This window comes from Doryrhamphus excisus, linkage group LG19 (genome assembly GCF_037039965.1).
Source record: "Doryrhamphus excisus strain RoL-2023G ecotype Guam linkage group LG19, RoL_Dexc_Guam_v1.1, whole genome shotgun sequence".
NCBI classification, from domain to species: domain Eukaryota; kingdom Metazoa; phylum Chordata; class Actinopteri; order Syngnathiformes; family Syngnathidae; genus Doryrhamphus; species Doryrhamphus excisus.
The window spans coordinates 13,834,919-13,857,977 of record NC_136375.1 but is presented as its reverse complement, the minus strand read 5'-3'; the positions used below and the strand labels follow the sequence as shown (position 1 = coordinate 13,857,977).

General features: G+C 45.8%; 1 protein-coding gene and 1 long non-coding RNA gene across 4 annotated transcripts in view; one reads left to right on the top strand and one right to left on the bottom strand.

Annotated features, from left to right (window-relative positions):
• LOC131107622 (uncharacterized) overlaps positions 1–23,059 on the top strand; it is a 32,490-nt gene that overhangs the window by 5,865 nt on the left and 3,566 nt on the right. Inside the window, exon 2 of the long non-coding RNA XR_009120283.2 lies at positions 7,624–7,829. This is a non-coding gene — a long non-coding RNA (uncharacterized LOC131107622). The remainder of the gene's footprint in view (positions 1–7,623; positions 7,830–23,059) is intronic.
• Positions 1,594–21,139, bottom strand: lrfn5b (leucine rich repeat and fibronectin type III domain containing 5b). 3 transcript variants are annotated; one of them, XM_078798825.1, is made up of 7 exons: positions 20,537–21,139; positions 8,302–9,218; positions 7,644–7,818; positions 5,315–5,651; positions 4,519–4,626; positions 4,326–4,447; positions 3,506–3,669 (listed from the first exon to the last, which is right to left on the bottom strand). In XM_078798825.1, the coding sequence occupies exons 2-7, from the start codon at positions 9,202–9,204 to the stop codon at positions 3,653–3,655; spliced, it is 1,662 nt and encodes a 553-aa protein (XP_078654951.1). In that variant the 5' UTR covers positions 9,205–9,218; positions 20,537–21,139; the 3' UTR covers positions 3,506–3,652. The 3 variants fall into 3 exon arrangements, with proteins under 3 accessions (XP_057913791.2, XP_078654950.1, XP_078654951.1); XM_058057808.2 differs by having other exon boundaries at positions 1,594–3,669; positions 4,326–4,626; positions 20,537–21,131; XM_078798824.1 differs by lacking the exon at positions 20,537–21,139 and having other exon boundaries at positions 1,594–3,669; positions 4,326–4,626; positions 8,302–10,123.

Here is a 23,059-nt window from a genome sequence, read left to right as displayed (position 1 = left end):
GACATTTGTTTGGTTTGCATTGTGAAAGCCACCTTTACATGTCGGCCAATTAGTGGACCGTCTTTTATAACGAAGGTAGGTATCATTCAGACACATTATATCGGTGCCCTTCAAAACTTTTCAAACGCTAACATCTGTCGCAATTGCAAATCCACTCCACTAAAATGAACAAAGAGAGCAGATGGGTGCAGTTCACTGCAAAAACTCAAAACTAAGCAAAATGAAAAATCCTTATTTCAGATAAACAAGCACTTTTTTCTTAGTGGTCATTCATTCATTCATTTTCTACCGCTTTTCCTCACGAGAGTCGCGGGGGGTGCTGGAGCCAATCCCAGCTGTCTTCCGGCGAGAGGCGGGGTACGCCCTGGACTGGTGGCCAGCCAATCACAGGGCACATATAGACAAACAACCATTCACACTCACATTCATACCTATGGACAATTTGGAGTCGCCAATTAACCTAGCATGTTTTTGGAATGTGGGAGGAAACCGGAGTACTCGGAGAAAACCCACGCATGCACGGGGAGAACATGCAAACTCCACACAGAGATGGCCGAGGGTGGAATTGAACCCTGGTCTCCTAGCTGTGAGGTCTGCGCGCTAACCACTCGACCGCCATGCCGCCCTCCTTTAAGTCATATACAATAAAATATGACATGCTTCTTAAAATTTACAAAAAAAACCCCAAAACATTTGATGGAATGTGGGCTGCACAGTGTTCAAGTGGTTACCGCACAGGCCACACAGCTAGGAAACCCGAGTTCAATTCCTCCCTCGGCCTCTCTGTGTGGAGTTTGCATGTTTTCTCCCCGTGCATGGATGGCTTTTCTACCATTCCAAAAACATGTTAGCTTCATTAGCCACTCCAAATTATCCATAGGTATGAATGTGAGTGTGAATGGTTGTTTGTCTACATGTCCCCTGTGATTGGGTGTACCCCGCCGTGTAGCACACCGTGACCCTCGTGAGGATACGTGTTAGAAAATGAATGAATGACGGAATGTTTAAAATGAGGCAAGTTCTGGCAAACAACATGTTTAGCTTATTCTCAGCAATACAGTAATCCCTCTTTTATGCCAGTTAATTGGTTGCATCATTTCTGCAAAGTAGGATGCCTTATTCATGAACGGGATATTTTCATAGTCAGCCTGTTTATGTTCACCGCCCTCTAAATAGGCTTTGAAAAATGAACTAATAATCACCTTTACACTGCTATTACTATTACCCAAGACAGACATGAATCATCCGTGTGACGTTGCTGACAGTCGGTGACCAGTGTAGAATATTACATATCGTCTTTGAAGGTGTCTTTTCATTGCCTCATACTTATATTTTACTATATTGTATGTTTGGTTAGGGAAAAGATATGAAAAAAATGTACATAATTTGTGGCTAGTAATAGACCATATTCACCCACAAAACTGAAAATGATTTAATATATTTTTGAAAAAGTGCTGAGTGGTTCCAGTATCTCAGATTTTAGTAGATGTTAACAAATTGTCCTAACATAGGGCGGCACGGCGGTCTAGTGGTTAGCGAGCAGACCTCACAGCTAGGAGACCAGGGTTCAATTCCATCCTCGTGTGGAGTTTGCATGTTCTCCCCGTGCATGCGTGGGTTTTCTCCGGGTACTCCGGTTTCCTCCCACATTCCAAAAACATGCTAGGTTAAAATTGTCCATAGGTATGAATGTGAGTGTGAATGACTGGCGACCAGTCCAGGGTGTACCCCGCCTCTCGCCCGAAGACAGCTGCGATCGGCTCCAGCACCCCTGTGACTCTCGTGAGGAAAAAGGTAGAAAATGAATGAATGTTCTAACATAGTAATAGTAATATCGGCCAAAATATTCAATTTACCTTGATTTGAGATATTCAGTCCAAATGTCATGTGTACTCTAGCACAGACATGGGGGTGCGGTACCTAATAGGGTGGACCGAGACCCCTAGATGACGTTAATGAAGCGGGAAGAACACCATTTAAAAAAAAAAAATATGGTGTGACTCAGGACGGAGTCATCTAATTAATGGCATTTGTTGGCATGACGTCTCGCAATTTACGAATCCGATGTAGTCATCCCGCCGACAAAACCCCCCCCCCGCGGTACAAACATGAGCCTGATCAGGATTGACAGCTCCAAAGAAATTGGTGGAAACTTCTGGAAGTGGCTCCCCGATGGCTACTGCAAAGCATCGACGGTAGTGTTGGGTATGACATTTGGAACGTCCCTTGTATCACGGCTTTATTTATACTGTTAAACATCAAACAGAAACAACAGCAAAATCAATCCCGTACCCGCAATTGTCCTTTCGCTTACAAGTTAATTTACACCAGCATGTCATGGTAATACGTAAAAAAAAAAAAAGTCTATAAAAAAAAAAAAGAAGAAGAAGGAGCATGGAAATGTCTCATTGGTCAGGAGCTCATCCACGCAGAACGCCACATCATTTCTCATTTCGCTCGTTGCGGCGTTGCGTCTGCGCCAGTCATCATTCAAAGCGGTTTTGGGGTCTTTATGTAATGAAATAATGATAGAAACGATTTGATCGATTCAAACCGGAGGGCAGTATCAAGGCTGAGTCAACGTGTGCCACAAAAAAAATGCTGCATTGTGCTGCGTCTGGGATGTAAAGCACATTCAGTAACTCTCGGAATATGTGTGCTTGCTGTCTGTCTTTAGGCCACGCCCCCCACCGTCTGTATCATACAGTGTCCACTCAGGTTACTGCATTTTCGTTTTTACACGCAACAAAACATTTGTACAGGAGTGCTTTTATACACTTGTGCTTTTCTTGGTCCGCCCAAAGTCCCTTACGAAAGAAGACATTGATAGGTTATAGTGTGTAAAAACAAAAGTGAAGCCATAATATTCCCTAAGAGTTGTGCAGGCGACCTTCAGGGCAGCTTCCACAGCAGGCCACAAATCCAATCCAGAAAAAAAAAAAAAAAACCCAAAGGATGCAAGCAGTATACTCCAAATCATAAAGTGCTCTCCAGAAGCCACTCGGACCTGGACAACTTGTCTCGAGCCCGGTGAATGTTTGTTGTGCTTTGCAGCTGCGGCAGCTCGCCGCTCATGGAGAGGCTCCGCTTGGACCGCAGGCTGGCTCCCGTTTTGGGGTACGCCACGTACAAGCGCTCCCTGGATGAGTCCGCGTTCAGGGAGTGTCTGCGGTTCATTCTCACACCCCCGGCGGGCACAGTCATGTATTGCCGCGGTGCCTGGCGGGCCCGCGGAACCCTGGGACCTGCGGTCCATTGTCCGGGCGTTACTCGTGCCACGACGGGCGGTATCTGTGAGGAGTTATTGCGGTTCACGTTGTTGAGTTCAATGTCCGCCATGCGTGCCTCGGAGGGTTTAGACGGCGCAGTGGAACGTTTCACTCTGGGGGCGCCCGGAGATGCCGGGTGCCAACTGTGGCTGGCGGCCGATGTGGACACCGTGCAGTCTGGGACGCAGGGTTTGGTGTTGGCGTTGGCGGCGGCGTTGGCGGCGGTGGCAGTGACAGGTGTTCTCTGCTTGGCTGGCTCCAGCGGAGGCAAAGCAACTCTTAGACAGTCCTTGTCGTTCTTCTCCGGACGCAGGACCTGCTTGGAGAGAGATTTAGGAAGCCCGCAGCTTTGAAGCTGTCCGTCACTGCTCAGGGAACGGATGTCACCCATCTCCAGCCCCTGACAGGAAGTAGGAGAAAGACAGGAATGAGAGCTATTCCCTTGGGGGAAAACCAGATTTCATTGATAGTGTTGGGTTAGCTTGACAACTTTTGGATTTTGTGACAATGGAATTAGGTGTCAGAGATGTCCAGATGACCGATATGACAAGATGGCGGGTACAAATGAGTTTTCTTCTTTGGGCGGCTTCCTTAGAGATAAGGTGAGAAAGATAAGGAGAAACTTGGAGTAAAAATGCTGCTCCTCCACATTGACAGGAACCAGATGATGGTACTCAGGGATATGGTCGGGATGCTTCCTGGACGCCTCCCTGGGGAGGTGTTATGGGCACATTTGACAGGTAGGAGGCCTCGAGGAAGACCCAGGACACACGCCGGAGAGACTGTATCTGTACTGGCCTGGGAACGCCTCGGGATCAGCCGGGAGGATAAGGACAAAGTAATCTTGGCGAGGGAAGTCTGAGCTTAGGCAACCCGACGGTAGAAGATGGATGGATGGATGGATGGATGGATGATTTAGTGTTGACTTGTGAGAAACTACCATGGGACCACCACCAACTACTGGCCCCGGGATGCATGTGACATTATTTTTCATCCTTTACTTGATACCGTAGATCCAAACGGAATACAAGCCACAAAGGATCATGCTAGGCTAACCTTGTCCGCGTCTCCTTGGTTGCACACCCGGTAGCGCACAATGAGAAAGATGATAAAAGCCAACACCGAGGCCACGATGATCCCCCCGATGATGACCACGATGGTTCCGCCCAGGAACTGCGACTGCATAAAATGGCATCTCAGGTACTGCGGCTCAGTGGTGAAGTGGGCGCAGCCGATGACCCGGGTGGCGGTCAGCGAGGTCACTTGGTCGTCGTAGATGGCCAGGACGCACAGATCGTACTGCGTCCCTGCCGCCAGGTTGTTCAGTAGGATGTTCTCACTGGTCGGCGGGATCATTCTGGGTTGGGAAGGAGAGGAGAAAGAAAGAGGCGTGTGAGATTAGAGTTTGTTTTGACGGCGACGTTGACAGCCGTTCATCTCCGGGGTGCCATTTAAGACGCCATCAGTTGTGACATGTGATTCTTTCCCCGCGCCGTCATTAGCGATAAAAGCGTACTATTTGGGCTTCTGTTTCTCTGACACGTCTAAGCTCTCTCATGTGTCTGCATCGTGTTGATGTCGACGTTTTTTTTGCATTTTGTGACCGTCCTATCATGGCGGCGCTAAAGTAAGAACCGAAAGAGATGAAAGAATGCTGCCCTGGCGACGCCTTGGATGCTTTTTTTGCGAATCACGGGCTTACTGCTCTTTCATCTTCCTATGCGTGCAGCTTAGTGCTGACATTTTGTTTTTTTTTTGATTTTGTTGATTAAGCATTATCAAGGCAGTAAATGCTACACGGCGGCAAAGGGGATTATGAGTTGAAGAATGAGAAGTCAGATGCAGTGCATTAGTACTCCTGATAGGATTAATGGACACCGCATATAATCGCAAAGACAGTCGAGTCCCAACATCCGTCGGGATTTGGCATCCTGAGTCGGTAAAACCAGGGTCATGGAATGTTTAATCATGTGGTTAAGGTCGTTTTGAGTTTAGCTGTTCCCTAAGTCTCGACCCCAGACCCAAAGGTTTGGTATTGTGCTGACCTGTAGACCAAAGAGTCGTCATAGGTCCCGTTGTACTGGATCTGAAACATGCGGATCCCTGGAATGTTCCGCTGAAACTGAAACTGGACCATGGCCGAGTTGGACGTTGCCTCGGCGATGACCACCTTCCTCTCTTGGCTGGACTTAGCGTTCCCCAGAGGCACCCCGCCCGGCCCCTCTGCCCCTGTCTTGGTCACCGTAGTGATATCCGACGAGCCGGGGTCGGGTTCCCGTTCGGCGGCCGTATTGTTGCCGATGTGCGGGAGTTTGGCGATGAGCAGATCCACCTTCTGCTGGGCCTCGCCGGCTGGGTTGGAGGCCACGCAGGTGAAAGAACCTGGAAAGAGATCAGCTAATTAGGTTAGCGATCCGGCTGGGTTTTATCACCGTTGTACTGTAGGGACGCTGCACACGCGTCCAATATGCTAATCCCAAGAGTGGTTATATACTTGGCTCTATTTCTGCCGCATACTCACACGGTTTAGGTCCATTACGCTTACATTGAAATGTATTTACAGCATCCGCTTGGCTTCATTGAGCACAAACATTACAAAGGTTCGGCGCAACGATAATAAAAGCCAGAGTAGCACTCGTTAAGTGCGTATTTAATGTGGTACATCTCAGAATATCTGACTGTGAGAACACAACACTGAGTAAATGAATATTCCTAGCTTTTTTTTTTTTTTTTACATACAACCCACTTTTTTGTAGAGATGAAACAAGAAGCCTTGAGGAGCATATTGTTTGTTACTTTTAGTGGCTAGCAAGAAGGCTAATGTTTTGCTAACCTGTGGCAGCAGCAGTTTATCATTCATTCATTCATTTTCTACCGCTTTTCTTCACGAGGGTCGCGGGGGTGCTGGAACCTATCCCAGCTGTCTTCGGGCGCCAGCCAATCACAGGGCACATATAGACAAACAACCATTCACACTCACATTCATACCTATGGACAATTTGGAGTGGCCAATTAACCTAGCATGTTTTGGAATGTGGGAGGAAACCCCACACATGCACGGGGAGAACATGCAAACTCCACACACAGATGGCCGAGGGTGGAATTGAACCCTGGTCTCCTAGCTGTGAGGTCTGTGCGCTAGCCACTCCACCGCCATGCCGCCCGCAGTTTATCATTTGACTCATAAATACTACAACATAGTACACATCATTCTTCTTCTACGCTGTCTTTAACCACCAAAAGCAGGGGTGTCCAATGTGCGTCCTGGGCGCCAATTATGGCTTGTGGCTGTCTTTTTATTGGCTCTCAGCACATTCTAAAAATACAAGAAAACTAATAAAATACCAACAAAAGCAAAAAATGTAAAAATTTTACAAGTCAAAAAGATGTAAATAATGAAGAAAATTCACTGGAATAACGTGGTAGTGTTGAGCAGTGAGAATAAGATGCAGCTAGCCTGTTGTAAGCTGTGACTTTGGTTGTGTTATTGTCTTATTGTGTCTATGTACACTAGCCACAGTACCGAACAAGCTCCAAGTTTAGATACAACTATATAGTCTACATCAGGGGTCTCAAACACGCGGCCCGGGGGCCAAATGTGGCCCGCAGGACACTAGTTTGAGGCCCCCGCCTTGATATGAAAGTTTAATGTTAGTGCGGCCCGCGCAAGTTTGATACGGATGCTGTATGGTATCATGTACCCAGAAAAAATTATTACGTTTCATTCATGTTCATGTTAAAGGTTAAATAACTGTTAATAGTTATCCTCCCTATCCGTGTGGAAGTGGTAAGTTTTTGGCTATTTAAGTTGAAAGGAAATAACTTGAAGGCTACCGTTTAGGTCGCTAGCTCTCTAGTTTGCGAGTTAGCATGTGTCTCAAGACCCTGCAGTTGCGCAATATGTTGTAAATAAAAAGAGTATAAATGTGACTATAGTCGTGTTTTGTCATGTCTACAGCGCTCTAATAATGCTTTGTTCATTTTAATCTGAAAAAAATCATTTGTCTACCCACCAACTATATGTGGTTTCTTAAGTTTTTATGATTATTATTATTATATTTATTTATTACTGATTGATTGATTTTCTTTATTCTTGATTTGTTTATTTATTTTTCATCTTATTTTGTGCAGAAAAATAAAAATTAAGATATTTGAGAACAGTGGAATGTTTTATCAGAGCTTTTCTTGTAGAAAATCGGAACCAAAGCACTGAAAAAGTTTGTATATTTTTCTGTTTTTAATAAATGCGTTTTTTTTTTTTTTTTTTTTTTGGGAAAACCTGATGCGGCCCAGCCTTGCCCAGACCCAAATTGAGTTTGAGACCCCTGATCTACATGTTCTGGTTGTACTCTAGAATGGATGCTTTCAACCAACCGGAGTCCTTGACGGTGCTGATGAGGATGTCCAGCGTGCCGTCTGTGTGAACGGTGGCCCGGGAGGAGTTGGACATGAGGCGTCCGTCGGGGGCGATCCAGTGGATAATGGGGTCCGGGTCGCCGCGGGCTTTACAGCGCAGCGTGACGCTTTGACCCTCCAAAGCTCGCAGCTCCTGAGGATGAGGTAAGAAAAGAGGTTGCTGTATTGACCACATTGTGCCTTTCACTGCTTTATAACCTCTAAATAGAATCGACTATTGATCATCGTCGTAACGTTGAATTAGCTCGATTTAGGGCAGTCGATATGGCGGCACGTCGCGGTAAACATGCGCTCGACTGCTTGAAAGATAAATGCCTGCAATTATGCAAAAGAGGCCTGCGTTGCAGCTTCTGCCATTTGATGCGGATTTGATGGCATGCTTTTATTTGGATGCATGAGTCAAGGCTGTAATCACCCTAATAGGAGCCTCGCTGCATCATAAACCTGCTAATAGCTAATTAAACCCCCCCTTCAAGATCAGCTTTTGGCTAAACCTTGAACATATTTAGGAATATCTTGTTAGCGGCGTGGTCCAGGAAGGTCGCTCAAGGTTAGCCAATGATATATTTGATGTGACAATATGAGAAAAGCTGAATGGATGAAGTTGTGTTCACACCTGGGAGTGTCTGGTGATGAGAGGAGGCTCGCACAGGAACTCTTCCTCTGACACGGACCAGAAGTAGCGTCCGGCGAGGTGCTGCGGTGACGCGCAGGTCTCCAGGTCATCCTCTCGTAGTAATCTACGCAGCCAGAGCAGCTCGCAGTTGCATCTCAGCGGGTTTCCTCCGAAGCTCAGCGCAAAGGACGTTGGCCCCATTATCCCTGAAGTGGCCAGGGCGCCCGCTCTTTGGAAAATGGGATCCGGAGGAAGCTTCTGAAGCTTGTTGGAGGTCACGTCCAGCCTCTTGAGCTTCTGCAGACCCGAGAAGGTGCCTTCTGGAATGTAGCTGAGCATATTGTGGTCCAAATTGAGAGTGTGGAGGCTGGACATTCTCTGGATAGCCACCCAGGGGACGCTCTCCAGGTTGTTGTAGGACAAATCCAGTTCCTCCAGCGCAGTCAGGTCATTGAAGGCCCCGATTTGGATGTGTGTCAGCTGATTGTTGTTGAGGATGAGGTGGTGCAGCTTGGACATGCCGCTGAAGGTGTCGTTGGTGATGCGCGTCAGGCGGTTGCTATCCAAGTGGAGAGCTCGCAGGTTCTCCAGGTCTTTAAAAGCGTTAGGAACGATGGTCCCGATGGTGTTACGGGACAGCGTCAGGTCCACCAGCTTGGTCATGTTTGCAAAATCCTTGCGCTTGATGCTGGTGACAAAATTATCACCGAGTCGCATTTCCACGGTGTGTCTGTCGATGTTGGGGGGCACAAAGAGCAGCCCCTTCTTGTCGCACAGCGTGGCCAGGTTGGGATTAAGCACCTGGCACATGCAGCGCCTCGGGCAGACTTGAACTTTGTGGGCCCTGACAGCCGCACAGAGGACAATCAGATAAAGCAGGAGGGTCTCCATTGGACTTGTCATTCACGTTGTTACGCCTGCAAAGATAAGGCAAAAAGAGAGAGACAGATAGAGGGGAAACGGTTTATCCAGCAGCGGAAGACTGCAAAGCAAGCCCAACGAGCTCTTGTCATCTCTATTAAACATTCATTTGTCTTGCCGGGGAATTCGCTCGGAGAAATCTTCCCTTCGAGAAGGAACGTTGGGTTTCTTTTTGTAAATATATAGTCAGTCGCTAGCGAGTCCGGCTTTGTAAGCAGGGGGTCAGTGAGCGCCTCTGCAAACAATAAACGACGTGCAATTAGCCATGAAGCTAATTAGTCACCTGCTGACTTGAGAGCGACACACGACTGACTGCTTGGTGTGGGATGGATTTGGGAGCGTGTTAATTTCATGCAGGGGAATGACAGCTGAGTGGGGTTTAAGAGCGTAACATGCGTAGCAGTTCAGCAGGTCTTTATTGCTTGATAAACGACATGAGTTGATAATATGTTTGCTTATGTAACGGAGTTAAAAATGCACTTTATTATTTATTCATTCATTCATTCATTTTCTACTGCTTTTCCTCACGAGGTGTGTGGGGGGTTGCTGGAGCCTATCCCAGCTGTCTTCGGGCGAGAGGCGGGGTACACCCTGGACTGGTGGCCAGCCAATCACAGGGCACATATAGACAAACAACCATTCACACTCACATTCATACCTATGGACAATTTGGAGTGGCTAAAGACAGCTGCTAAGCAGCAGTCTATGGGGCTTGCATTACTGAGCAAGCCCATATTGTTATTCCTTGTGATGTTTAGCTATTATTATGGGCTTGCAGCAGCAGTCTATGGGCTTGCATACTATTAAGCTAATTTACTCATGTCTAAAGGCAAATACACACATGGCATGATGTAGGGAGGTTATAGGACAACCTTGGCACTTTCTAAACTTGAGGCTCTCTTGCTAGGTGCTAGCATGATGACTGTTAGCATGTTAGCATTTAAGCTAATTTACTCATGTTTAAAGGCAAATACACACATGACATAATGCAGGGAGGTTATAAGACAACCTTGGCAGTTTCTAAACTTGAGGCGCTCTTGCTAGGTGCTAGCATGGTAGCCGTTAGCATGTTAGCATTTAAGCTAATTTACTCATGTCTAAAGGCAAATACACACATGGCATGATGCAGGGAGGTTATAGGACAACCTTGGCAGTTTCTAAACTTGAGGCCCTCTTGCTAGGTGCTAGTATGGTAGCCGTTAGCATGTTCGCATTTAAGCTAATTTACTCATGTCTAAAGGATAATACACACATGGCATGGTGTAGGGAGGTTATAGGACAACCTTGGCACTTTCTAACCTCGAGGCTCTCTTGCTAGGTGCTAGCATGATGACTGTTAGCATGTTAGCATTTTTTTTAATTTTCTCAGGTCTAAAGGCAAATACACACATGGCATGAATGTGGGGACACTGTGGGACTGCTTAAAGACTTTTGGAACTTGAAGCTATCTTGCTGGGTGCTATTATGGTAGCCGTTAGCATGTTAGCATTTAAGCTAATTTACTCATGTCTAAAGGCAAATACACACATGGCATGATGTAGGGAGGTTACAGGACAACCTTGGCACTTTCTAAACTTGAGGCTCTCTTGCTAGGTGCTAGCATGATGACTGTTAGCATGTTAGCATTTAAGATAATTTACTCATGTTTAAAGGCAAATACACACATGGCATGATGCAGGGAGGTTATAGGACAACCTTGGCACTTTCTAAACTTGAGGCCCTCTTGCTAGGTGCTAGCATGGTAGCCGTTAGCATGTTCGCATTTAAGCTAATTTACTCATGTCTAAAGGATAATACACACATGGCATGGTGTAGGGATGTTATAGGACAACCTTGGCACTTTCTAACCTCGAGGCTCTCTTGCTAGGTGCTAGCATGATGACTGTTAGCATGTTAGCATTTTTTAAAATTTTCTCAGGTCTAAAGGCAAATACACACATGGCATGAATGTGGGGACACTGTGGGACTGCTTAAAGACTTTTGGAACTTGAAGCTATCTTGCTGGGTGCTATTATGGTAGCCGTTAGCATGTTAGCATTTAAGCTAATTTACTCATGTCTAAAGGCACATACACACATGGCATGATGTAGGAAGGTTATAGGACAACCTTGGCACTTTCTAAACTTGAGGCCCTCTTGCTAGGTGCTAGCATGATGACTGTTAGCATGTTAGCATTTTAGCAAATTTACTAATTTCTAAGGGCAAATAGACACATGGCATGATGTGGGGACACTATGGGACTGCATCAACCTTTTCGGTACTTGAGGCTGTCTTGCTAGGTGCTAGCACGGTAGCTGTTGGCGCACCGGGCCCGAGGTTCACAGCACAGGTGGCAAGCCCATCAAAATTTCCGCGGGAATTTTCTAGTTTAGTTTAAGATTTGGTTCATCTGTGTTGTGTATATTGTTTGTATGTTGATACATTTGTCATTTCAAGTGGTTTTGTGTTATTTCGATTGTTGGTTTTAGTTAAAAGGGCTTCTTTTCATTTACATTTCTGGCAGGATTTGCGTTACATTAGGCCCGTTGTGGTTATTTCATTCTTTTGTCCATCAGAAACCTAACAAAGGCCGTTACACTTACACAGGGATTAAAGCCTTAAGTGTGAGTCCGAGTGCTGATGAGAATTAGACGGTTATCTGGAAGGATCATGTGGCCAAAGGGGGCAGGGATGATTGGGCCCGGTGGCTCTGCCAGGATGTGCTATTGATTTCCTCTCCGCTGCTACTCTTACTTATGACACGTAAGTAAGAGATGAGGGATAAGGGGGGTCCATTTGATGAATCCCGAGACCTTATCGGGGGGGGATAAGAGTCTAAACCCCGAGAAAAGTGCAGAAAGCGGCCTTGAGTGAAATTTGGCAGGTTTAATATTCAAGCCCCCGCGGCTGCACAATCACATCACACGGAATTGAAGACCAATCCAATCAAACACGGAGAACAAGAGATCTCATCCCACAAACTGTAGTAAAACCTAAAGGCTAACCTTTAAATACAGACGAGAAGGTCTGATTTATGGTTATGGCTCGGCGGTTTGCTCATAATGCCTCCATTGTCGGCGCCGGGTCCTGACAGTGTGGATAAAAGTCTTGCCTCAGCAAGGAGCCCGGCCAAATGAATAGCGTCATGATTCAAAAGGTCCTCTTGTTTGCCGCGGACATGTGACCCCACCTGCCGCCTAATAACCTTGACAGTCGGCAAATGGAGGAAAGATTATGTAGCGGAGAAAGATCAGACTGCATGGCTTGACGGCGATGGCGGCGGTTACCCTGTGACAGCTGAGGGAAATGTAGCAAAGGAGGACAGAAGGAGGTCATATTTAAAACGGGCGCTGATGATGAAATGATACCATCGGAGCCAGCCTGCTGGCTCGGACATTTTTCATGAATACTGCTGATCAAGCCGCAGTGAATCTTCCACAACCTATTTTTTTTCATTTGCAAGAGACAACTTCACCGAGTCCCACGCAGAAATTCCAATTCCCTCAGATGCATGCTGTCACCGCGTTTAAAAAGACAAACTAAAAATGTCACTCGGCAGTCGTAACTTCCACAAATTGGAATCAGCGCGTTTTTTATGGGAATTCATTCCCAAGAAACAATTGAATATTGAGGACTGGGACATTGATGAAATGCACACAAGTGATCCAGTGATCATGAATGACTTAGCGGCAACCTGATTGGACACCCAGCATGTCATTCATCTTGCCGTGACATCATCTCATCTACGCCTGGAAAAACCTTTAGCATCACAAACCATGGACCAATCAGAAGGCAGAGTAATAGTCAGTATTGAGAGAGACAAGACTCATGATAATCCTGATCCGAAGGTTAAAAATGTCATTTTGCTCTGGGGGATCTTAGAACCTTCTAAGTAGAGATTCAAAATACAAGAAGAACAAATGGAAGTGTGGCAAAAAAAATTGGAATCAGCTAATTATTGCAAAAATCTCCAAAAGCCCTAAGTGGAAATAAGGTGTATAAAAAGGAGCGAGTGATTCTTCTTCATGAGGTGAAAACTGACTGGAGTGCGTGATACCAGTGTTTCCAGGAGGCCGGTGGACATGTTGCTCCAGGTGCTGAAGATGGCTTCACAGTCTGGAACTCATGACCATTTTCGTAAATCCATCCCCGGATGGCGTCTAATTGGCGCCAGTATCCGTACGTTCACATTGATGAGGGCCTGAAGTGTATATGTACGTGTCTGAGGTGTATACGTATAGGGCCTGAGGTATGAGGTGTTTATATTCATGTTTGCTGCTCTGACCGGCAAGGCCTGTGGATGTGCAATGAGGCGGAGACGACCTGCTACTTCCAGGCTGGAATTGCGCTCAAGACGTGATATTGATTCACTCTGTGGAGATTGAGTTTTTTTTTTTTTTTTCATGGGAAAAGTCATCTGAACGTGAAGTGAATGCTCCCGAGTGTAATCTGTACAAAAGGCCTTCTCCTCCAGCGAGGACGAGAGACAGGACAGGAAATATCTGTCGCTGTCCTCCTAATTTGCATTTAATTACAGGCGTTCCGCTGAGATTTGCATAACAGGTTGTACTCATCAGGTACACGAACAAATAAGTAGATAATCAATCCGTGCATTCATCAATCACACACTTCATCTTTAAATGTCACACCACCCGCCAGAAAGTCATTATCCCGCAGATTGGGCTGTTCATTACGGAGGGGTGACCGGGGAGGGCCACAAATAAAGCAGAAAACAGATCATCTACTGATGCATTGACCATCATATCCTTCCCGGTCCATCAAATGTTGCTTTACTTGCTGCCAGCATGTCTTCCCGCCCTCGGAGAACACAACAGACTGACAGCACACACCCACACATGCGCCAGTGGGTGGATTTGTGCCTAATAGAGGTAGCGCCGGCTATGGAAACAGCAGCAGCAGCAGCAGCACGGCCTATCTACGCTCCCCCAGGGGTGGCCTTCTCTAAGAAAAACCCAGCGGCGTGCCTCATCCCGCACACTACTGGGATGGCGGCGGGGTCACGGGGGAAATGTTTTCAGATGCTCCAAATTACGCGGCGAAAGCCTCGGCACTGCGCGTCTGTGCAGGGAATCATGGGACGGCGAAAGGGAGGCTATAGACTCTTAAAAATGCTGGGTTAAAAACAACCCAATCTGGGTTGTTTCCCAACCCAACGCTGGTTAAATATTGGACCAACCTCGCGTTGGGTTATTTTAACCCAACAAGTTGGGTTGGTTCTCTTAACCCAACAATTGAGTTGTTCATATGACCCAACGCTGGGTTCATATTTACTACACGGCTGGGTTATTTCAACCCAGCAAGTTGGGTTGCCAATATACAGTAAAGTCTCGTTATATCGATATTGTCGGGAGTCGGAAAAAATATCGATATAACCAGACTATCCATATATCCGATCCTGCGCCGAACTGCATTAAAAGTGGGCAATAATGCACTCGACATTGTTCTATACACACGAGGGAAACCACGAACGCCAGCATGTACATATGAAAAACAGTGATTATTGCAAGCGATAAAAAGATATCTGAATACAACACAATTAAATACATGTATTTGTACGCTTGTGTCTTCGTTGGAATAGGTGTGTATGCTATGTCAGTTGGTTCTTCTGTTGCAGGCATGTGTTTGGCCAGCTATGTGGGGCGGGTTGAGCATGACCTGTGAACCAGGAAGTGCGGGAATCGGTGTGTGTGTGCTGCGCTCTGGTGGTGGAAGTGTGAAAAATAAAGTTGACTGGAAGCAGCCGTTCGCCGTGTTCTTTTTTTGGTATTGAAATCCTTAAGCAAAGATTGATTTAAGCTGCTTTTGTATCGATATAAGCAGACCAAATTGGCTGGCGGGAGATGAAAAGGGCATCGTAGTAACCGGATTATCATAATAACCGGGTATCGTACTAACGGAACTAATTATATCATAAAAGACTAGAAATTTGCCGGGAAATGAAAATAGTATCGTAATAAGCAGTACTTCGATATAACCGATATTGATATAACGAGACTTTACTGTACCATATATATATATGTATATTCATTCATTCATTTTGTACCGCTTTTTCCTCACGAGGGTCGCGGGTGGGTGCTGGAGCCTATCCCAGCTGTCTTCGGGCGAGAGGCGGGGTACACCCTGGACTGGTGGCCAGCCAGGGCACATATAGACAAACAACCATTCACACTCACATTCATACCTATGGATAATTTGGAGTCACCAATTAACCTAGCATGTTTTTGGAATGTGGGAGGAAACCGGAGTACCCGGAGAAAACCCACGCATGCACGGGGAGAACATGCAAACTCCACTCAGAGATGGCCGAGGGTGGAATTGAACCCTGGTCTCCTAGCTGTGAGAATATCCAATTCAATAAAAATGACCCAATGAAATGACCCAACAGGCTCAACCCAGCGGTTGGGTCAAAAAAAAAAACAAGCCAGCATTTTTAGGAGTGTAATGAGACGTCTGGCCGTGGCACCTGGCAGCGACTTGCCAAGAACGTCACCTTGCAGACGGACTCGTACGCCTGCCAAAAGAGGAAGTGCTTTTTGCGAAATGGCTCCAGCAAAGCAGCAAAAACATCTCCGCGGTTATGAGAAAATGAGCCGACACGGATGTTGCTATGGCCGCCTGATGAACACTTTATGTGCGTATGCACTGTGACACCCCGTCCTTTTTTTTTTTTTTTTTTCGCTGCCAACGATAGAATGCGATAACTCTTGGGTGACAGCCTGGATGCCATGGCAACACTGAAAACGTCACTTTGAGGATGAGATGCAATCAGGGGGCTCATTTGAAGATCACCTAATGACATTTAGAACAAAGAATCCCCGCCGGAGAGGAGAGGACCCGGACAATTTAGTCACGGATAACAAATGAGGTTCTGGTTAAAGCCCGGAACACTGGGGGGGGTTGGGGGGGCGGTGTTGCTCGCTAATGGTGTGTGAAGAGTAAGAGACAGCCGTTCACACTCGTGCTATTTTTCTTCTTTGCTCTTATTGATACCTTCGCCAGCTGCGAAAGCGTGAAGGTGGCGAGTTTGGCTTTGATCGCTGTTTAGTTTAATGAGCAAATCTACCAGGTGGAACTCTTCTACTCTGGAACCGCGGCACACAAAAGGCTGACCATTTGCCAGAACATGCAACCCTTAACTGCGGCACCCGTGCTATAACTTTTTACGACAAATACACCACAAGATGGCGCTGCTGTTAAACCCCAAAGTCAGCTGGATTAACTTGAAATTTCTCATACAGCTCACAACACCTTAGTTTTAGATCAGGGGTCTCAAACACGCGGCCACTAGTTTGAGGCCCCCGCCTTGATATGAAAGTTTAATGTTAGTGCGGCCCGCGCAAGTTTGATACGGATGCTGTATGGTATCATGTACCCCGAAAAAAATTATTACGTTTGATTAATGTTCATGTTAAAGGTTAAATAACTGTTAATAGTTATCCTCCCTATCCGTGTGGAAGTGGTAAGTTTTTGGCTATTTAAGTTTAAAGGAAATAACTTGAAGGCTACCGTTTAGGTCGCTAGCTCTCTAGTTTGCGAGTTAGCATGTGTCTCAAGACCCTGCAGTTGCGCAATATGTTGTAAATAAAAAGAGTATAAATGTGACTATAGTCGTGTTTTGTCATGTCTACAGGGCTCTAATAATGCTTTGTTCATTTTAATATGAAAAAAATCATTTGTCTACCCACCAACTATATGTGGTTTCTTAAGTTTTTATTATTATTATTATTATTATATTTATTTATTACTGATTGATTGATTTTCTTTATTTATTTTTAATTTGTTTATTTATTTTTCATCTTATTTTGTGTAGAAAAATAAAAAGTAAGATATTTGAGAACAGTGGAATGTTTTATCAGAGCTTTTCTTGTAGAAATTCTGAACCAAAGCAAAGTTGATTTATTTTTCTGTTTTTAATAAATGCGCTTTTTGTTTTTTTTTTTTTTCAGGAAAACCTGATGTGGCCCAGTCTCACCCAGACCCTAGCTCCAGTGGCCCCCAGGTAAATTGAGTTTGAGACCCTTGCTCAGCCCGATCCCTGCGAAATGGGTCCACATCTTGAGGTGGACAGCCATTTTTGTGTAGCAGGATTTGGTTGTTAAAACAAAAAAAAAGTATGGTAAAAATATATTGTTAATTACTAATTACATTACACTCTTCTGTGTGCTAGCGGCCCCGCCTCCACCCACCGAGACAAAGAGACTGTTTGAGTGATAAAAGGTCTCATTCTGTTCATGCCTTTTTTCTATGGAACAAACAGAGTGAACTCTCTTCCTGCCTGGCATGACACTGCAGTATATCATTAATATTTATATCAGTTATCATTTATTGTTATTTCATATGGACCCAGGCGTTTTCTCAACATTACATCTTGTTTTTAATCTTCTGGGATCTTGTGAGTTAAATAGGATTCAATCCTTAGGCTGTTACATTGTTGACATTAAAGTGGAATATCGATGTGTTGGACGAAAACACAAACGTATGAAAACCGAGGCCAGTTTTCCCAAAGCGTATCAATCCAACTCATCAGGGTTTACTTATTAAAAATAATAACTACTTACATTTCCTACCTGGCACGGGAAAGCAGGGCTTTCCCAGACTGGACTTGGCTTTTTTTTTCTTTGCATTTCAGCGTTTCATCAATCAAATCTGAGGTGACGGCATTCTTATTGGACATGGAAGCTTGAAGCCTGATTGTTGTATCATCAGGTTTATGTGTGTGTATGTGTGTGTGTATGTGTGTGTGTGTGTGTGTCCAAGGGGATGGCATACTAAGCAGACCCGAGTGCATGAAGAGAAGTGCTGTTCATCAGCATTTACAACTCTCCCCTGCCATTTTAGCAAGTGTTTTCCCTCGCACGGCATCCGAGCAAGAAGACAGAACCTTGATTCGCTTGCCAGGAAAAAAAAAAATCGACACAACCCTCCTCGTATTTTCCGACGTCTCGCTCAAGCAAACAGCAAACAAAGAAGCAGCGGCAGCAGGAGACAAGTCTCAAAACGGCAATCTGCATTCCGCTGCTGTGCGATCCGCACCCCTGATGTGATGCAGGGGGGGGGCTTATGACCCAGGATTTTTCTCTTGTGGGGGGGGTGTGCAGAAACCTTGAATACCACTCTGGAATATCAACATAGCCGCCGAAAACCAGCGGAAACCACACTCTCATTTTCAGCTGCGTCTTGGACGCTCAAGATTTCATGTAGAGGAAGTGAAAAAGGGGTTGGGAGGGGATTTTAAAAAAAAATAATAATAACTTCAATCCCTTCCCACGTTGCGAGCAGACAAAAGCTCCATAACAGGTTTTATTTGTCGTGTTTGCGGGGAAACAAGGACAAGCTAAATTGAATCCATCATGACTACACTGGCTGGGGACTCCATAGAAAGTCAACACGGTTGCTGCTAAAATAACACCACCACAAATCCTCCTTCAAAGCTGCTGCAAAGTCTGCAATTTACCCGAAAAGAATTCACCCAGTGGGGGCCACTGGAGCTAGGGTCTGGGCAAGGCTGGGCCGCATCAGGTTTTCCAAAAAAAAAAAAAACAGAAAAATATACAAACTTTTTCAGTGCTTTGGTTCCGATTTTCTACAATAAAAGCTCTGATAAAACATTCCACTGTTCTCAAATATCTTAATTTTTATTTTTCTGCACAAAATAAGATGAAAAATAAAAAAATAAAATCAAGAATAAAGAAAATTAATCAGTAATAAATAAATATAATAATAATAATAAAACAGCAAATAATAAAAACTTAAGAAACCACATATAGTTGGTGGGTAGACAAATGATTTTTTTCAGATTAAAATGAACAAAGCATTATTAGAGCCCTGTAGACATGACAAAACACGACTATAGTCACATTTATACTTTATTTTATTTACAACATATTGCGCAACTGCAATATGTCTTGAGACACATGCTAACTCGCAAACTAGAGAGCTAGCGACCTAAACGGTAGCCTTCAAGTTATTTCCTTTCAACTTAAATAGCCAAAAACGTACCACTTCCACACGGATAGGGAGGATAACTATTAACAGTTATTTACCCTTTAACATGAACATTAATCAAACTTAATAATTTTTTCTGGGTACATGATACCATACAGCATCCATATCAAACTTGCGCGGGCCGCACTAACATTAAACTTTCATATCAAGGCGGGGGCCTCAAACTAGTGTACTGCGGGCCACATTTGGCCCGCGGGCCGTGTGTTTGAGACCGCTGATTTAGGGTGTTCCATCAAATGTGGGCGGGGCATGGCAACAAGTGGAATGTTTTATCAGAGCTTTTCTTGTAGAAAATTGGAACCAAAGCAAAGTTTTTTAATTTTTTTTGTTTTTTTGGAGAACCTGATGCGGCCCAGTGTCACCCAGACCCGAGCTCCAGTGGCCCCCAAGTAAATTGAGTTTGAGTATTTTGGTGAAACCTCTTCAATGAAAGCTGAATTGTTTCAGTCCAAATCTGCATTGCATAAAGTAAATAAATAATCCATTTACATAAAGGCCAAACCATAACAGTGATAGTCACTGTTCACTGAAAGGTGAAGAAGTTCTCCACCTTTCCATGTGAAGGTTTTTGGTGCAGACCCTGACTGTTCCATAGAGATGAACCTCCCTTCTCTTTGACCAGAAAGGAAGTTGGACATCCTCTGCAACAACACGCTTTCCTCCCAAGTGAGCCAAAATGTGGGTCATTGAAAGTCAAGCTAGCACGGTGTGCAGGAAGGAGCTCACCTGTCAGCCAAGCAACCAATCAGATACTAAAACCGGCCTGCCTGCATGCATGTATGCATGCATGCAGGCATGCAGGAATGGAGCGCTGCGATGGTGCCTGCGGGCGCTCATGAATAATAAGCCGTGTGATAACCAACACTTGACACCAAGCAAGGCCGCTCAGGCTGGAAAAAAATCTGTAGAGGAAGAAAAAAGCTTGTTTCATCAGCTCTAGTTCGACTCCATCACACCTTGCCTGCGCCGAGGCGGCATTTACATATCAGCTTGGCTTCAATCACTTCACAGCAGCGACGAAGAGGAGGTGAGGGAGAAGAAGCACCTAACGGTGCATCCTCAGGGCAGAGGCAGTAAAACAAGCATCATTGCACCAGACATCTTAGCTAACGTTATGTCCGTGATGGACACGCCATCACCTCACCTGCGTGAGGACAAGAAGAAGACAACAGCCCATGAAGACGCAATCTAATGACCTTGCAGGGGGGTTGCTGCATGCAACTATGCCCACTTCAGGACCCCTCCCATTACAAGAGTTGCCGATTGATTGACAGGAGCATGTCACGTCATGTGATTCATGCCAGTTTACCTTGCCGGAGACACATCAGTCAGAAGAGGAGCGCCTTCCCAGCGGAGAAGACGAGCATCGGGGGAGCAGTATTGAATTTAGTCCCAGACGCGCTGACATGTGTCCGGCCTTGGCAGCACGTCGATGTCCTTCAAGAAGAAGAAGAGGAGGAGGAGGAGGATGGAGAGATGGGAGCATCGCACGGCGTGGACAAGCTCACTGCAGGGTCCTGCCGAGGCTTTTTTGGAGGCTGAGCAGGATCGCCTCTTCCACTGCGCACCCCCGACAACTCCCCCCCCAAAAAAAGAGAGAGCTAGAAAACGCCTTTGTGGATGGAGAGAGGGAGGTTGCAGCCAGATGTTCCTAATTCCTCTCTCTCTTTCTCTCTTTTTCTCTCTCTCTCTCTCTCTCTCTCTCTCTCGGAGCAAGTTAATCCAGATTGCCTGAAAGGTTGCAGCCGTCATGCATCCTCATCCTCATCCTCCACCCCTCCTCCTGCGCTCGGACGCCTGTCAACCACAGAGCCGGCTCCATTTCTGCGTGTGGAGCAGAGGTGCGCTGTGCCCGGAATGGTAATGGCGAGCAGCACTGGAGGCTGCGCACACACACACACACACACACTCTCTCTCTCTCTCTCTAAGAGAGAGAGAGCATTTGTGTGTGCAGACAGATGCACAGTCCTCCCGGCCTCACTCACAGCCAAGCGTCATCATTTATTCATGGACATGGAGCGAGAGAGAGAGAGAGAGAGAGAGAGAGAGAGAGGCAGGCTGCTGGCTGCATGCAAGACAAAAAAGCTTGCATGGTGCACCACCACCACCATCGTCTTTTTCTTCTTCTTCAGGAAGTCCTGATTAGTTTGTGGGCAGATGAAGGTTCCATTCATTCATTCATTCATTTTCTACCGCTTTGGTCACCAGCCAATCACAGGGCACATATAGACAAACAACCATTCACACTCACATTCATACCTATGGACAATTTGGAGTGGCTAATTAACCTAGCATGTTTTTGGAATGTGGGAGGAAAACCGGAGTACCCGGAGAAAACCCACGCATGCACGGGGAGAACATGCAAACTCCACACAGAGATGGCCGAGGGTGGAATTGAACCCTGGTCTCCTAGCTGTGAGGTCTGCGCGCTAACCACTAGACCACCGTGCCGCCCATGAAGATTCCAATTTGTGGTAAAAGTTGTGTTTTGTGTTTTGAACCTCACAGATGACAGTAGGATTCAAATGAAACTTAAAGCCCATCGCTCCCCCCGGGGTCTGTCTGTCCCCCCTCTCCCTCATGACGCTGTCTGTTCTTGTGTCGAAGTTAACAAAGCGGCTTAACACGATGAATATAGTCAACACGCATCTGCCGTATAACGCAGCGACGACAGGAAACGTGACAAATTGCTGCAAAAGTGGAGAGGTGCAGGGGGCCTAGCACGCAGCCTTGTGCTGGGGCAGATGTTGGAGGAAGTGTGGGGGCCGACTCTCCCCCTCTGGGAGGTTCTGGCTCCAGCTATACATGGAAACCCAGCCTGTCGTTTTAGTCGGTTGTGGGAGGACAGGATTGAAAGCAGGGAGTCCCCAAATATTTACACGCAATTTCAGTACAAAACTTGACTTCCAAATTGTGCAATGCAGTCAAAGTATCAGTGGAACCTTGGTTAACATCATTCATTCACTAACCGAAACAGACGCCAACCGTAAGAAATCTAATTCACAAATCTGAACACAAAACACGCTTATACTTTTAATTGTAATGTAACATGAATAAGTACATTGATAGAAATGGGGAATGAAAGGGATGCATGTGCCTACTTGACTGAAGAACAGGAAGCCACATGGGGGAACAATCGGGTCTTCAGTGAAGGCCAAAGTCACATCAAGTCTTCATGTATGCCTTTCATTCATCATTTCTACACAAAAACCTGTTTTGTGTCCAGTCATCTGCTAATCACATCATAGACGAGCGATTTAGCGATAGCTTGCTAACAAGGAAGCGTGTTTTCTGCTTAAAAAAAATAACTGCAGGGACAAAAGGCAGCCGCTGTTAGCATGGCAAGCTAGCAAACTAACCAGTTGGCCTCTCCAATGAATTTATTCTGAACTTCAAGTGTTTAAAACGGAGTGGGGAAGAACGACAAAGCCAACTTAACCACTTCCACACATAATGAGAGAACCCATCAACAGTTCCACAATAGAACTTTCAATATTATATAATAGGTGGCACGGCGGTCTAGTGGTTAGCGCGCAGACCTCACAGCGAGGAGACCAGGGTTCAATTCCACCCTCGGCCATCTCTGTGTGGAGTTTGCATGTTCTCCCCGTGCATGCGTGGGTTTTCTCCGGGTACTCCGGTTTCATCCCACATTCCAAAAACATGCTAGGTTAATTGGCGACTCCAAATTGTCCATAGGTATGAATGTGAGTGTGAATGGTTGTTTGTCTACGTCATTCGCCTCTCGCCCGAATGACGTAATTCATGTTACGGACCCGTGGGTTGTGGTAGTGGGTTGTTGGAAACCATGGTCTTTCGGAGTAGTGGGCGG

Bases quoted from the DNA above. Each gene is read 5' to 3' on its own strand.
- lrfn5b (XM_058057808.2), bottom strand. From the start codon at position 9,204: ATGACAAGTCCAATGGAGACCCTCCTGCTTTATCTGATTGTCCTCTGT. The intron at 4,627-5,314 runs GTCAGCACAATA...TTCCCAACCCAG, and splicing joins GACGACTCTTTGGTCTACAG to AATGATCCCGCCGACCAGTG. The intron at 3,670-4,325 runs GTTAGCCTAGCA...ACTTCCTGTCAG, and splicing joins ACCAAGGAGACGCGGACAAG to GGGCTGGAGATGGGTGACAT.